Genomic DNA, 16,886 nt, shown 5'->3' with positions numbered 1-16,886 from the left:
GGTACATGCGCGTTGCCATGGGTGCCGGAGGAGCACCCTGAAAGTTGCGGGAGAGAGGCGGGGAGAAGGGGGCCGGGCTGGGCGCTGTGGGGAACGGCTGCCCTCGGGGGCTAAGCGGCCGCTCGGCGCCGAGCTGAGTACCTCGGGGCTGGTTACTGCTGCCGCGGCGGTGGCTGTTACGCCCACCAGCGGCTGGCGGCGGGAGGGAGGAGGGAAAGGGATAAACTTCATACTTGGCCGGGCGGGCAGGGAGCCGCATGGATGCCGCCGTCCCTCAGCGCTGACTCGCAGCCCGCGGCACGCGGTGGGGCGGCAACAGGAGTGCGGGCCCCCGCCGCGCTGGTTCCTCCGCCGCCAGCCATGGCGCGCGTGGGGCGCAGGGCTCAGCCCGGCCCTTGAGAACGACGCCTCGCCCTCCCCCCTCTCCGCTGTGGCGCCGCCGGCCCCCCCGCACCCCCGCCCGCCGCCACCTGCCTCTGCTTCACTGCTGCCGACCTGAGGCGTCGGGCATCGGCTTCTCCCCGCGCTGCAGCCCTCCCGATATGGAGCCGTCCGCGCGAAGCCGCCGAGAGTGATCCCCACTCTGCGACCGACCGACTGGCCGCCCCCTCGGCGCACCGCGCTTGCTCCCATGGAGCTGGACGAGACGCCGCTCGCCCCCCCGAAAACCATGCTGCTTATGCTGAGGAAAGTTCGCAAGAGGCGGGAGATGTTGCTGCAGCAGCTGGGCTTCATCTGCGCCATCCTCTTCTTCGCCTGGTGCATGTCCAGCCTGCTCTCTAGGTTGGGTGAGTGGCTGTGGCGGCGGGAGCAGCGGACCCCGGCAGGGTTCCGGAGGCTTGGCGGGGACAGGCGGCCGTGGCTGTTCCCACTTTGAGTTTCTCAGTGGATGTAGCCCCGTGATCGGGCGGGCGAGGCCGGGAAGCAGTGCGGGCTCCTCAGGAGAGACCCCTGTGCCGGGCAGGTGTATGGCCGAGGTCCCGGCAACAAGAGGCAGCGCCTGGTGCCAAGAACTACCGAGCCCCGAGCCTGCCGTGACGTTCGGGGGGGCTTCGGGGCTGGAAGCTGAGGGGAATCACGGAACAGCTGAGTGTCTGGAAGCGGCCCTCAAGTAGTTTCCCCGCTGTATCGGAACTGGGTCCTCTCCAGCCGGTTGTGGTCCCCTCTGCAACTTCAAGCCCCCTTTCATTTTCATTTTTAGGTTGTAAACCTTCATCAGCTACAACTGCCTCTTTTCACTATCTTTTCCCTCTAACGCCTCTTCCCTCCCCAAATTACAGTGTGAATTTGACAGAAAATTAGGTATTTTTAGGAAAGAAACAGTGCTAATCTTATGTTTTATAGGGAAAGTCTCTTGCTTTCTTTGTGCAAATACATGCCTTGTTGGTAAACTGATGCATTTGTAATTGACTAAATCATTGTCATTCTTTTATTGTTGTTATTGTTTTTCCTGCCTGCTGTCACAGTTTTGGCTCAAAGCGTGCAGCTTCAGGCCCTCTTCCTGCATCCCTCAAGTACAGAGTCTAAGGTTGCTGGGACAGCACATGGATGGGTCTCTAGGTAGGGCTGCCAGCAGTCCTTGAGGGTTTGAGAACAAAGTCGAGCTAAGCTCAGATCCCATGTCCACATTTAATGTAAAAAATTCAACATTTTTAGCAGAATTAGGAGTAGGTCATCTGCTTAAAATAGAGCTGAGATTAAAATGTGTGCTTTAGGGAAAAAAAATCTGATGGAATTTATCATACTTTCTCATGCTCTTGTGCTCAAATTATTGCCTGCGTTGTTTGAGTTATATCTAGGATGGCAACAAGCCATCCATATAAGAACTCAGTGTGTTAGACCATATTAGCATATTGCTCGTCTTAGAACTTTTTAATTGTGGTTTTATAGTATACTGTTGCTTTCTTTATTTAGAACTGTTTGTCATGCCTGTGCCTCTTCTATTTTTTTTCCTTCTTCTTGCACAAGCTATTTATTTTCATAAACTTACAGTTTCTTGAAAGCAAGTGCTTGGGGCATGATTATGTTTATGTAGTTTGAAAGGGTTTGGTTTTAGTTTTTTTTTTTTTTTGGTAGCAGATAACAGTTTTCCAGAACTTCTCTAGGTTTATATGAAAAATGTCATGACTAATGAAAGTTTTTAATCTTCTGGGTTATCAGCTAAATCCCTCATAACCTAATTTCTGATGGTATGCTGCATCAGGTAGTTTGGGGTATTTTTTTCAGCTGGCTAATTTACGGTATATTGTATCCATAAACACTGACCATCTGTTCTCTCTGTTTCTTATAATTGTGGCTTGGAATATTTTAGCAAATACTCCAGTCAGGCTAACTTCCAAGCTAGATTTTTTATTTATTTTTTTATTTTTAAGAGATACTCTTAGCACAAGCATTGAATATAAATGTTAAGATCAGCTGTGGAAGGATTTTTGTTACTACAATATGTTCATTTGAAATGGATAAGGTTGAGTTGGAAGTGATTTAATTAAGAGGTTCTATTCTTCCCTTGATTATTATAATTGCATACCCTGCATTATCACAAGTGCTTCTTCTGTACTCTATTCAGCATATTCCACTGAGAAAGCTTCTGGAATACAAGTTAAAGCAAAAGCTCCATTGACTACCAAAGAAGTTTGTGTTTCTTAAGACTTGAGGGGGTTTATTTTCAGTTTTCTTTGACAAGTTATGCAGAGACTGATATTATCAAGTATACCCAAACATGGAAAAGATCATCCCCTAGAATTTAGACTAAACCAAAATGTATCTGGAACATGTCCATCTTCATTTTTATTTTTTGAGAAATCAGTAATGTAATTTAATATGTGCAAGTGCAGATGACTAAATGGAAGCGTGACTGTTGCTCCTGTCAGCATAGCTGGACTGGTTTCATCTATAGGAAGTGCTACATGTTGAGTGTCACAGGTGCAGGTTTCAGCATTTTCTTGCTCCAGAGTGTGTTCCTGTTGTGGGTCACAGCCAAGTATTCTGATAACCAGAACATGATAACAGCTCTAATACTGCACCCGCAATAGCTAGTTTCACCCTTTGGAACTAGGAGCACCTTGCGTATGTGTGTTAGCGTTTGCCCTGGTTGCACTTTGATGTTGCTAGACTAACATACGGATGCTCTGCCCTTGCTAGTTGGAGCATATCGTCCAGTTAAGATGATGCAGGAAAAAATTAGTGACAGTGAGCATAGCCTCTTTCTGTTTAATGTAGGCCAAGAATCACCGACTGCAGACAGACGCGTTTTGTCAGAAATATGGAGGAATAGAAGGTTGATGGCATCTCCTAATGGGACACATGAAGAAAAGAACTGTACAGAACCAGGTAAGACGGGAAGACTTTGCAATGTCACATAAGCTCTTGAAATGTATTGTGTAGTGCTGCCATGACCCAGCTGCAGAGATCTGTTAGGGTAAACATGAAAGTATAGAATTTAAAAAAAGGCAGGACTGTTCTGTGTAGAACTAAGATTTATTCTGCTTTATAATGCCATGACTTTATCAAAGGTAAAAATTAATGTATGAATACAAGAATGTTTTGGGGTCAGTGAGACTTGTGCTGACAATTCGATTTTTCTAATTTTGTTTCTTTTGCAAGAAGGATGTTTATTGCTGTTTATACTGCACTGGTAATGAGAGGTGTACTCTTCTTGAATCTGCATGGCTGAACATGCAGTGTTTGAGATACCATCTGAGCACAGTAATTTGTGTTCATTACCATTATACATTTAAGCATATTTTGCTAGTTTAATGTTAAACTATGTTTTGAGAGTGGAAATTTATATTGTGTGGAGGGGGAATGATGAGGTAAGTAATATGTAAACATTGGAATCCATTTTACTTCAGGATATCTGTCCTGGCCAGGCAGTAGTAATTGATTGAGGGCAGGGATAGATGATGCATTTTAATATCAGTGTTAGTCCATAATGCCTTCATCTTCCCATCTGTCTTTCCAATATGTATTTCCTCTTTCTTCATGCCTCTCTGTGGTTTACGGTGTGTGGGAGATGAGGTGTTTTGCCAGTGGGACTAGCCAAATAATTTGAAGTTCAGATATTTTTTTTTTTAATGTGACTTTTTGATCAACTTTTGATGACAGCAGAGTCTGTGCCATTTTCCAAACAATGACAGCGTGAATTCTGGAATACTGTCAGCCCCAGGCACTGGAAGAGTTTAGAGCAGTATGCCTCCCTCAGGTATGTGTTGTGTAGACTGAGGATCACAAGTGTGCTTAAGCGTTTCTGAGGGAGGGCTGGAACATGACTGCACAAAGTAGGTCCAAAAGCTTTAACTGTATCATCCAAGAGCTTCTCTGTGCTTCTGTTAAGAACTTTGTGGATTAGCTTGCTGCCGTCTGCATCTGTAACCTTATGATGCTCTTGATTTGTCTGTTGGAGTTGTTCATAGACAAGAAAGAAGACAGAAATGGCATTTTTGAAACATAACTATTCTTGATTAATAGTCAGAAAACACTATTCTTTCCCACTCCTCTTTCATTTTTCTCCACATACGTGGAGAAAATATGATTGAATGCGTCATTGTGATAATTCTGAACACATACTTTGCAGCACAAGCCAACAAAGGCCACAGAATCGTAGAAGCTTCATCAGAAATATGCCCATCAAAGTTCTTGATAGGGATTTTCATTTAGGATGAATGAGAACTTTTTAGCAATTATTGATAAAACTGCCAAGGGAAAATATATGCTTATGTGTAAACTGGAATACAGGAGCAGTGCTAACTTCTCCAGATGTTTAGAACAAATAGCTCACCTCTGTTCCTATAGAGTTGTAAGAATAATTGAAGAACAGTTAAAATAAATCCAGTTTGGATCATTTTGATACGTGTTCTGAAATTCAGGCTGTTGTGCAGTTTTGTCTATAACCACGAGCAGTGGACATGACTAGCCCAAATATGCCTCAGGATGCTGAGGTCTTAAGAAAAATATAACGAGACTTGCATTAAATTAATGGTTCCTGTTCACGGTGCTGGAATTACCCTTCGTTTTTAAAGATGTTTTCTTCTGTTAAAACACAATTTTATAAATCAAATATGCCACAGGATGCAATTGTAGCATTTTTTTTAGTAACATCCTGTTATTCTACAGTTACGTACAGCTTATCTATGTGTATCTTGTGCAGCTGAAGGAGTGACTTAGATGCTATAAGATTGGCTAGATGTAAGATAGTTGCAACTAAAGGGAGCATCTGAAATGTCTGAAATTGATGTTTATTGGACAGGAAAGGGTCTTTGTGAACCCATGGTTGTTACTGCTCAGTAACAACTTCTGTAGATTTGGTTTTTTTTGGGGTGAGGGTCAGTTTGCTTCCCAAACCAATTATCTGGTAGTGAGAGGTTGAGATTTACCCTGTAATGACCTAAAAACTTATCAAAAAGAAGCAAGTAGCATAGTTCATCTCTATGGGAATATGGCTTGTGTAACCCCGTGACTTCATCTGGAGAAAGCAGTCCCAGCAAAGGTCAAGAGACTTGATAAAGGTAGCATAGAAAATTTGTAAGTGTGGATTTTCAGTTGGAAAGCTTTCAGTCATGCGCTTATCCCAGTGTACTGAAAACCTTAGGAATGTGCTGTCAAGCACTTTAAATGTCTGGATTATTTCTGGTCTTTCTTTTAAATCTTAAGAACAGATAGTTAATATGTATAGATGTTGCATGAATACAGTGGTCTCTGTAGGGGCCTTTGAGATGTATTAATTCTTGCCTATGTAATTCAGCATCTTCCTTAAGCACTAGGGGCCCTGCAAATGCATGTGTATGTATATAGTATATAGCAGTTTTCTTATGTTATGTGGATGTTTTCCTATGTATGTTTAGGATACAAGAACTTCCGAGTACCTTGGGAAATGCAAGTTCTTACTGAGAGCCTATTAATCCTTTCTGTCATTGCAGTGCTATTGCTGTGCGCATTCTTTATGAGCTTCCCACGCAAATCTGCAGCTTCCCTTTTCCCAAAGGCTTTCACCAGAGTTAATTTACCACTTCACCTCCTTTATTCTACTTACATACAAATAAAAAAATATCCCCAGTTGTCAGGAACTGCAGCTACAGAAGTTTGCAAAACCATGAGATCCTTGCAGTTCATGACAGTGGTAAGAAGGGCTTACCGTTGGTCGTATATTTTGGGGAAAAAATTCCATAGGCTTCTAGAAGTAATACTAAAAGCTTGTGGAAGCTCTATGTACTAGAAGCTCATGTAGCCTATACTGCCCGAGATTCTCATTTACAGAGTAGATCATTTTGTATTGTGTTCTTCTGGAGACATTCTTAATGCTTCTAGGGCCATTGAATCAGAACAGAAAAAGCTTTGAAGACTTGGCAATGCTGCTTTAGAAAAGAATCCTGAGGCCCTGACAAAGGAAAGGAATGTGTGTGTGTATAAAAAACTAGGGGAAAAAAGGTTTTCTACACTTGGAGGTTAGAGTGACTGATACTCATGCATATCTTAAGAGGTACTACATGTTTTTTTTGACAGCAACTATCCTGCAGTCTTAAGGAGTTACAGTTTCTATCTATCTCATAACAGCATCAAAGGAACTGTAGGTCAGCTGCAGGAGGTAGTGGAACATTTGTGAGCATCAAGTCAACCTCAGTTCTAGCCTGGACTGAGACAAAATCCTCACCAAGTTAACATGTGTAGCATTTTTCTGTTAAAGATCCTTCCTGACTTGAAACTTCCCCTTCCTTGGAAGCTCCTCTGCCATGAAAAGATATGCCTTTATATTGCTCTGGAGCCAGGCTAGAGGACTCACAGGTTGTATGTAGGAGGCTCTGGACTTCAAAAATTTCACAACACTCTGGGATTTATGAATTGTGAATCTTCTGCTTCTTTTGAATTGAGTATTTCTCCGGATGGCTGCTGTGGATGCCCCTCTGAGGAAAACCAGACTACCTGTTCTTTGTGGGTCTGATACTTTTCCTGGGTTAAATTCTGAGGGAGGCGAGGTTGATCTGACCCTCACTTAAAGCAGAGCAGTCGGAAAGGGAGAGTAGCTGTCTGTAGCTAACATATCTCATTAGTTTGCAACCAATTTTTTTGCCTTATCCAAGCTCTCACTTCCATCTGCCACCAGCTCACTAGCTTGCAGTGCCATCTGCCCAGCAAGTCTGATTTATAGCTTCTCTGCTCCAATGGCTCGCCTCTTGTTTCAAACTGTTCCCATGACTCCATGTCCTCCTGACTAACATTTCCAGAGCAATTACAAGCTAGGGTGACTGGGTGGTGTGATGCTCCTAACCATGTGATTCTGGGTTGTGTTAAGCTGTTAAAGCAACTGATCTGGAATCCTTCCTGTTGAGAATATTGTGAAGTAATCCCTATATGCAGTGCAGAGAATATTTAAACTACTTGCTGTGAATTAGAAGTGTATTGGAATATATTTCTGTTAATCCTCTGACACTAGTCATTGACCTGCCTTGAGGCTGAAGGAGTTGGTGGAGTTTTCTGTCCACTGGTTTGTCAACCATGGATAGTTGATAAGCTACATTGATTTTTTAAATAGCTTTAAATTTGGTTCAAGTATACTTTTCCCATTGTTATTGGTGGGTAAGGAAATTTGTGGGTTGTGGGAAAGGGCAGTGGTTAGCATTTGTTTCTGAGCCATGCTGCCTTTTCACTTTAGAATTAAAAGGTACATTGTAGCAACGCTTCGTTTTGCAGTGAGAGAAGAAAACATCAGTCCTCTATGGTGAAATAAAGTGTGTTTCCCAGCAGCATGTGTAAAACTGAGCTCTGAGTCAGGATCAGAAGTCATTAAATTTGTGTATATTTTAAACTGTTATTTATAACCTTGGACACTCAGTGTAGGATGTGATGCATTGTAGAGAAACTCCAAAAGTCTTGGACAGTTTTGTTAACATACTATGGAGAGCACAAAAGCCTGTTACTTTTCCTACAAAAATCGATGATGGTGTTCTCGCTGACTAAGGAAATCTGGACTAACCCTTCAAAGTAATTTTCCAAAAGGATAGAAAAAGCTATTTCTTGTATGTTTGTACAAGAACTATAGGAATCCTATACTATAGGAAGCATTGATTTCCATCAGTGTTATTTAACAAATGTAGTGCTTAGTTAAATGATTCTTTCTCAGTATGTTGCACTGGTGTATCCTTTTTTTTTTTTTTGCATTAAACCTTATAAACACCTAAATATATAAGATCATAAACTTTGTGTAATGAATGTTAATTTAAACATACTTCTGTTGCTGGTGTAATGTCATTTTGTGCTGATGTAAATCTGCTTTAAACAGTGTGATCTTACGTATTCTAAACAGTGTGCTCATGAGATCAAACTTCAATTTTGTAGCAGGGATAAATACTCTGGAGCCCCACTTTTAAGAAGGTGGTATTAATGATTTTACTGTTGCCCTTTGTTTTAGGAACAGTCTAAATTTGTGAGCTCAGTGTGACGTGCAGGTTCTCTTTCTATGCATTTATACAGCACCTAGCACAGAAAGACTATGGTCTTATTGAGGTAATACAGACAATAAGTGTATTATTTTCAAATATTCCTCACTAGACTTTTAGTTAGACTTGCTCTTTGCCTTGATGCATATAAAATGTGCAACTGTTGCAGTATGATTTACTTATTGATAAAGTGTACATTTTGATTTAAAATGTTTCTTTACTCCAATGTCTTATTCTGTCAAACAGGGAATTTACTTGCCTTAGATATCCTATTCTTGTGTTGGCCTAAAAGGAAATGAAAAAGAGGAAAGGTTTAAGAAAAAACTTTCCAGTTGTTTTAATACATAGGTGCAGTGTCCAGTGAGAGGGCACATTTTCATATATGCACAGATGCATGTATTTATTTAATGGAAAGACTTATTAACCAGCTAGCATGTACCTTATTTCCACAGCCACTTGTCATATGCTTGTGGGGTTTTATCTGTTTTGGGTGGTTGTTCCAAAACAACGTGTGTCTTACATCCCTGTCTGTGTGTTCCCCCAGCACTGATGTCTCTGGACTTGCTCTTGTCTTATCTGTAGATGCTGCTGAATGGTAAACTTCATTGATTGTGATCTCACTTGGATGGTTTCTGTTTCCAGGGGGAGACAGATGTGTGATGCTTTGAAACCACTTCTAGTGAGCTAGTTGAGGGCAAATTACAAACTTTTAATGGCAAGCATTACTTGTCTGGCTCCCAAGATCTTCTAAACAGAATTTTCACTCAGATTTAGCTTGAAATTCTGGCACTCTTTGCCTGGCTTATTGATGTGGGTATTAAAAGAGTTGGCAGATAGATGTCATTGAAGATAACTGTGAAATGTGGGGTTTTGTCTTTTAGTTTGTTGTTTTTTTTTTTTAATAACCTGTTTAGGAAATGTGCTTTGTCTGAAGCTAGAATTTAAAAAATAGCTAAGCTTCTCTCTGAGCTGTTCACTTTCTAGGAGCGTATGAATACTGGCATCCAAAATAGTAGAAAGAAATGAGACAAACATCTCTCTCTGCTTAGGCTCAACATGCCAGTGGCATCCCCTGGAGAACTGAGAACAGAAAACGAACTCCAGGGTAATTTATCCATTTCCCCAGGTCTGGGTACCAAGTTTGCAGGAAGTAGTTTAACACACAATAAATAAATGCCTGACTAAAATGCGATTTAGAGATGTAGTCAACAGGGCAAAGGAAACAAAAATCCCATTTAATATATTACTGTATAATTGTAAACCTAACAAAATGTTGCTTAATATAATCTGTATTTCATATGACTCAAATTTATTTACAGTCTGTTTTGGTCCAGTTGAAGCACACAGTGGATAAGGACTTTCACGAGCCAAGTCTTTGCTGTGAAACCAAGAAGCAGGCTTGAAACAATAATCAGAATTTCTAAAATGTGGCAGCCTCAGAACTGAATTTAACATCTGTGGAAACAGGCAGTTACTTTCTCTGAATGGAGCAAAACACTCAGGTTGAATGCTCTGGAGTGCTAGTTTCCCATATTAGCCCAGCTCTAGTATTTAGATGCCCAATTGCCTGTATTTCAAACCATATTACCTAAACATTTCTCAAATGTTAATTTACTAACAGTACAACATTTCTTTTTCTGTGACTGCGGACAAGGCAGGGAGACAGCAGCTGTGTGAATCAGTGACCTGAGGTCAAAAAGGAAGTATGTGGTAGAGTCATAGAATCAACCAGGCTGGAAAAAACATTCAAAATCAAGTCCAGCCATTACCCAGGTCTGCCAAGAACACCACTAAACCATATTGCTGGGAGCCCCATCTGCACAGTTTTTGAACATTTCCAGGGATTGTGATTCCACCGCTTCCCTGGGCAGCCTGTGCCAATGCCTGATCACTGTCTCTGTAAAGAACTTTTTCCTAATATCCAGTCTAAACCTCCCCTGGCACAACTTAAGGCCATTTCTTCTTGTCCTGTTACTTGTTACTTGGGAGAAGTGACCAACCCCACCACCTCACTACAACCTCCATTCAGGTAGTTGTAGAGAGTGATAAGGTCTCTCCTGAGCCTCCTCTTCTCCAGACTAAACACCACCAGTTCAAAAAATCAAATCCAGATACTTGAGTCTTGACCTAGGCTCCTGCAAAGACTGTTTGACCAGAAGTTTATGCTAATATGATTTTCTGAGTCTCCATCCAACTTGAGTTTTCCTGTGATCTGGTATGGAAACTCAATGAATTACATTTCACTTCGGACATACCTGAAATCCTGAATCAAAGATTTCGAAATCAAAGTTAATGAGACTTGGGCATGCAGGTCTCCATGGTATTGCCGTTAATGTGGGATGTGTGTATTTAGATCTGTTATTCACTAGTATGACCATACAGATAGACTTTTTTGTGTGGAAAGCTGCTCCATTTTTTCACTCAGAAAATTGTGCTGTTGGTATAAAATGAAACTGCCATCCTTATCCATGGCAATTTCATTTTCACTCCTTGGTTTCTACTTTATTGTCTGTGATGTGTCACCACGTGCTGCATTTGAGACAGAAAATGCTGCTGTCTTGTATCATGAACAGTTGTTATCATGCCTCACTTTATGTTGTAAGAAGTGGGTTGAAAAGGCATTGTAAATCATTGTGAGCAATAATTCATACTTTTAGGGTCAGCCTAGGACAGAGTCTTTATGAGGTACTGGATTGTTCTAAAGATGTTAAAACACTGCATTCATTACTTTGTCTCTGCGCTACCAGTATCTTGTCAGTCTATAACTTGGACCACCAGTGTGGAGTATTTGGGCAAAAATGGACAAGCACGTAATTGGGCTGCAGGAAAGTAGATTGTGGAAACCACCTGGAGCTAGAAAATGGCCACCAGAAGCTGCAAGAAGGATAGAGAAAACTTGGGTTTGGAATTGGGTGGTAGAAACACTTAGATTGTCTAGTCATGGAGCATAGAGTTGAAGGAGAGGTGAAAGTGACATAAAGATATGAGTAAAGGAAGGCTAAATTTGGATAATGAACCATGGGAGAATCCTGGGAATAGCAGGGTAAGGAGGCAGGCCCTGGGAAGTAATAGAGAAAGTGATAAAAGGTGTGAAAAATCAATATGCGGTGAGAAGTTTGGTTTTAGTTGGGCAAAGAATCTAGAATCAAAAGCAAAATGAATCTCTAAAAAGGGCTTAAGTTAAAAAGGGGCCACATTTTAGCCTTGTCTTCGGCACATAAAATTGGAAGCATTGACAATTTATATCAAATTTTTAATTTTTTTTTTAGGGTTTGGGGGGGGATGTGGGTTTTTTGTGTGTGTTTTGGGGGTTTGCTTTTTCTTTTTTTTTTTTCTTTTTTTTAATGGTTTGGGTATCAACAAAGAGCATTTTCAGAGATTGTGCTAATGGCACCATCTAAATATAAAGCAATTTAGAAAGCTTCACCAAAACCAGACCCTCCTGAGCCTCAGTGTTAGAGGGTCAGAATGACTGATTTAAAAATACTCTCAGGCACGGCGTGCAATTTCATTACAGTGAATTATTTTTAAACTTTGCTAATATTGCTGGTAAGAACCCTCATAATTGAATTATTTTTTTCAGGAGTTACAGGATTTTATTATACATATCTATTACGTACTCATTAATGCCAGTGACATTTTGCAGTATAGATGTGGTTATCCACCTAGCAGGTGGAAAAACACTCCATGAACCTGCTGACAGTTAAACTGCATCACTCCTACAGGAAGGCAAGACCTTCAGGCAGTAAAGAGTGATGGTTTCCTTTAGTCTTTAAAGTTAACAGGCATTAAAGACACTATAGCAGAAAATGTAATAGCTTTAGAAACTGAGTCAAATTCATTCCTGCTGGGACTCTACTGATAGCCTGAAGTATAGCAGAGCAGACATTTCAGGTAGAACACAGGCCACATATATATGTGCTCATTCATTTGTTTCCTATTTTGAACATGAAATTAACAGTTTACTGTTAATGACAGGTGCTGCTTTAACAATCTTGAGAGTGACATTCTCTACCTGTAGTGAGGAACACTGGCAAATGTGTCTTCCTGCGAGCAGGAAGATAATTTAGACTCCACCTGCTTAGTTTCCATGCATACTTGCTTGTGACTATCCTCGTAGATTGCCAGAACCTGATGAATTATTTTTCTCCTGCATATGATGTACTCATTCAGTGGGCTGAGGGTAATATGACTGAATCTGTTGCACAGGGGTATTTAAACCTTTGAATAGCAAGATGTAAATATTCACAGATGGTGGGAAACATTTAAACTTTGGGAATGGTAAAGTTAAAATGGATGAAATTTATGTTTAGAAGCTTAAAGAGACTGAAATTAAGAAAACAGATTATTTCTACTCTGCCATCCTTGCCTCTCCCCTTCCCCCCACCTTCCTGCTGACTGTGAATCAGCATGTGCTTTGAATTTGGTGCATTCCTAGCCCAAAAGATAGACTTTTCAAGAGAGGCATTTGTTCTTCAGGGCTTCTGCAAGCATATCTGCACCAGTTTACACTGCTTTAATTCCCCTTTGTCTACAGCCATGGCAGTTTACAGTAGCTGAGGTTCTTTCTGCCTTACAGATTGACTGCTGGATGGTGAGATGCTGTTTCTGGTTTAGCTCCTTGGTGAGAATCTTCTCTTTAAATACTTTTCATGCCTTTGTAAAGGTTGCACTCTTTGCCTGATTATTTCACACTTCTTTAAAACCCTCCACAGGATCTTTGGCTACTGTTGTCTAAAATTGTAAGGCTTTTTTTACCTTCTTTAGCCTTTCACAAGCCTTCCTCTTCCCTGTTGCTGCATGACTTTGCCTGCTTGCTTTACCTGCTCCAAAACTTTGAGATGAGTTTTCAGTGTCCGTTTGCCTTTTCTTGTGGTGTTTATGTCGCCCCTTGCAGATTCGTATGTGAAAGAAACCATCAGGAATATTATAATCTTTTTTGAATCTCACTTCATGAACCATGAGTATCATGGTGCTCTCAGGAGATCAGCCAGCCAGGACTGGCTAGACAGAAGTCAAAGCTAGCATATTAATTAGTCCTGTTTCAGTCATGCATAGTAGCTAACTTAAGAGTGGAGAGAGAAGGGTCCCTACAGAGCTATAGTGTTGTCTGTCCTTTTTGTGAGATGCAGTGGCAATCACTAAAAGTGCCTATTGGAAATGGACAAAGAAAAGGAAAAGACTACTGAAGAAGGCAAAGAAACTTGTCCATAGCCTGAAGAGAGAGTCTGTAGCTAAGCTGCATTTTTCCTGCCCTTAATTATAAATTGCAGCCTTGTTAAGTTTATAGAGGCTGGAACCGTTGCCACTACCATCATCACCTCTCTGCCCTCCTTCCTGATCTTGACTTGGCTCTCTTTTTGTGCCCCCCTTTTTTTCTTTTTCCCCATGAGAGAAGTAACTCTTCACAATAATTCCCCCCCCCCCCCCGTATGTTTTTACAAAGCCTAACAAGGGGCACCAAGACTAGTTACTAGTATAAATGGGTCAAGGATATGCCCAGAACTGCTTCAGTATGGTGAATGCTTTGGATTTGCAGTGATACCTAAAGGTTGTCAAGGGAAGTAACCAGCTTGCCTCTAGGAAGTAAAGTGGTTGACACTTCCCAGCCAGTTACATGAGATGGCTAAATTCTACATTAAACAGCAGTCATTTCTTCTCCTCTGCGTAGAGGGAGGAGGACTGATGGAGGAATCTTGGAACATACAGATCTTTTCAATTGCTCCACACGGGGGTGAGGAGCCTGGCCAATCTATGGCCAGCTGCTATTCATAGAGAAATTGAAAAATTGTTGCTAGGAAAATTGCTGGCCTGTGCTGTGGTGGTGGTTTTAGCACCAGGGAATGGGTTTTGGGACCACTGTATAAATCACCAACACTCCTTTGCCATACCAGGGATAAAATGAGCACCTCTTGTTCCTTGCAGTCTGAAAAAAGAAGAAAGTTCAGAGGTATTTTATGTGAGCAATCCTGTGCTTGTGCCTCAGAGGTTTTTGAATATTTGGGATTTTTTTTAGTTTGACTGGGGTATAAGATGGTAAGGGGAGGCTTTGTCTGGTCCATAACTGACTTTTGAGTGCAGAACAAGTACTTGAGATTTGAAGTAACTCAATTATGTTTTCTAATTCTGCATGGGTTTACTGTAGTTATTTGGTTGTTCAGCATTTATTAGGAACAGCACCTGATGGGAGAGTTCTTAATTGGAAAGGCTATCTGGGATCATCTCCAGAACTACTTTAATCTGTGGATATTCAGGGCAACTAAGTTTAGTAAGTACTACTTAGGTAATTAAAGGTTGGAGCTGGGCTGCTTTTTTTGCAAGACACCAGACTAGTAAAGGGAAGTTAGGCAACTTGGTTCAGTGTTATCTTACGCATAGCACAGAGTCTGGTCTCACCCAACTCAGTTTGATTTTTCTAATGAGCTGTGGGATTTTGACAGTAGAAATAGTGTTAGTCTTCATGTAGTCCTGGAGGTAGCGAAACTAACACAAATTGCTTATGCAGAAAAAAGTACTTGTAACTTTATGCAACTACAATATCCATTTTGCACTCTGGTCTCAAATTTGCCTTAAATAAAAAAAAAAAAAAGTAGACTGGCTAAAGAGTAAAGAAGTCTCTGCTAAATAAGTACTTGTGAAATTCTCTTAACTGTTTCACCAGTTTGTACCCATAAAGTAGGTACAAGACCAATTTGCACATTTAAGAGGGACATTACACTAAAAAACTGTGATCATACCAGCAGTTCAGGTTCTTTAAAAGTAATGTGTTTCTGTAAGTTCAGTAGCTTTCAAAATTGGTCAGTTTTGGTGGAATGCATGAAATTATTTCAGAATCTTTCAAAATTTGACGTTTTCTCCCACATTGTATCATCTGCAGGGTTGAATGCTATAACAAATGCAACTAGCATTATTATCCTTTTGGGAGAAGATTGCCAGTGGGATGGGAGTAGTGATGCATGTACTATATGCTGCTTAATGAATTAAATTATCATCTTAACTATAAGAATGCTTCCCTTCTATCTGGTAACTGATTTCAAATATTTCTGTCCTACCACATTGCTGACTCCAGACTGGACTCTCAGAGTTGAGCACTGCTGTGAGACTATGAGGAGGAGAGATAAACCTCTGCCACATTTTTGACAGGCTCCCAACTATGGTCTGTGGATCAACTCTTGTCTTTCTCCAAAGGGTTTTCAGCTGTAAGAGGCAGCACATCTGATAACTTGTGGGAGAGATGATGACCTCCTGTATCTAAAGAGGAGGGTGGAAAATGGCTGTGGTAGACAACACTGATGGTATACCTGTGTGTGCTAAGGCACTTAGCCCTGTGACATCTGTGTTCAGACTGTAGCAGGGAGTGATATCTCATGGTTCTGGACTGTCAACAGACATGATCTGAAACTGACATCTTGATTGTTGTTAAAAAAATTATCATCTGTTTTGAATATAAAATTAAGTTCAGTCACTGTATGAAGTGGAGAGATTTTTTGTTCATGTTTGGAAGTTTTGCAACAAAATCTTGCCTTTTTGTAAGTTACAATATGTTTGTTATTTCTTTTAATGACTATTTTGATGTAATAGCTGAGGTTTGTGTTCAGTAGTTCTGTGCATTGACGTGAAACATGCAGGGCAGCATATTATCCTTGCGCACTGACCTTTACTGCAAGAGACCCATATCCAGTGTTTCAGCATGGTATGGGGACTAGAAAATCCCTAATTCTAGCGCTGGCTGAAGCAGTGACTGCCCCTTGTGATTTTCCCCTGTATTTCTTCACAGAATTTTTTATTTTTTTGTTTTTTTTTTTTTTTTTTTTTTTTTTTTTTTTTTGTCCCTGGGGAGCAAAAAATAGATTGAATGCTATTGGGGAACTTAGATTCCTTTATCTGTTCTGTGCATATTAGCCAGATAGATTGGATGCAGAACATGAAAAACATCTTTATAATAGTAAGTCTTGTTTCTCAGTACTGAGTATGGAGATGACTGCCTTTCCCAGCGGTAGATTTGTACCTACTTAGGCGCTACAGTATAAATTTCTGATTTAGAGCGAGTGTAAATGTGGGGTAGCTTGTCAGTGAGGCACTTGTTTCTTATCCTCAGATTATTAATTGCATTCATCCAACTACTTCTTTTTTTCTCAGCAAAAATACATTTTCTCCTTTTCTGCCTGTGAAGTCCATCTTTTAATATGGGAAAACCAAATGTATTGCTTGTTTTAAAATAGTGTATCAGATTAGACATCTACAGAACTAAAAATCCAAAGTTTTACAGTCAGTGTTCCCAATGAATGCATACAATATATATTCTGCTAGCAAATATATTTGTGTGTAAAGGCAACAACAGTGATTCTGTCACAAGGGTTCTTTAGGTAAATGGTGTAGCATATCCTTCGGTGACTTGCTATTTTAGTTGCACAGTGACTTTATACATTTAATCTTGGAGGGGCAACTTGGATCGTA

At 40.8% G+C, this 16,886-nt stretch overlaps 1 protein-coding gene across 3 annotated transcripts in view; it reads left to right on the top strand.

The window, feature by feature from the left end:
- The first annotated feature begins 490 nt into the window (after positions 1–490).
- SLC24A4 (solute carrier family 24 member 4) overlaps positions 491–16,886 on the top strand; it is a 95,376-nt gene continuing 78,980 nt past the window's right edge. For all 3 annotated transcript variants that reach the window (XM_005149512.3, XM_031049370.2, XM_031049371.2), the window contains exons 1-2: positions 491–788; positions 3,220–3,330. In XM_005149512.3, the coding sequence (XP_005149569.1) occupies positions 632–788; positions 3,220–3,330 (268 nt within the window). In that variant the 5' untranslated portion in view covers positions 491–631. The remainder of the gene's footprint in view (positions 789–3,219; positions 3,331–16,886) is intronic.

Source organism: Melopsittacus undulatus, chromosome 4, assembly GCF_012275295.1.
Source record: "Melopsittacus undulatus isolate bMelUnd1 chromosome 4, bMelUnd1.mat.Z, whole genome shotgun sequence".
Taxonomy (NCBI): domain Eukaryota; kingdom Metazoa; phylum Chordata; class Aves; order Psittaciformes; family Psittaculidae; genus Melopsittacus; species Melopsittacus undulatus.
The sequence above is the reverse complement of the archived record's forward strand: the minus strand, read 5'-3'. Positions and strand labels throughout refer to the sequence as shown.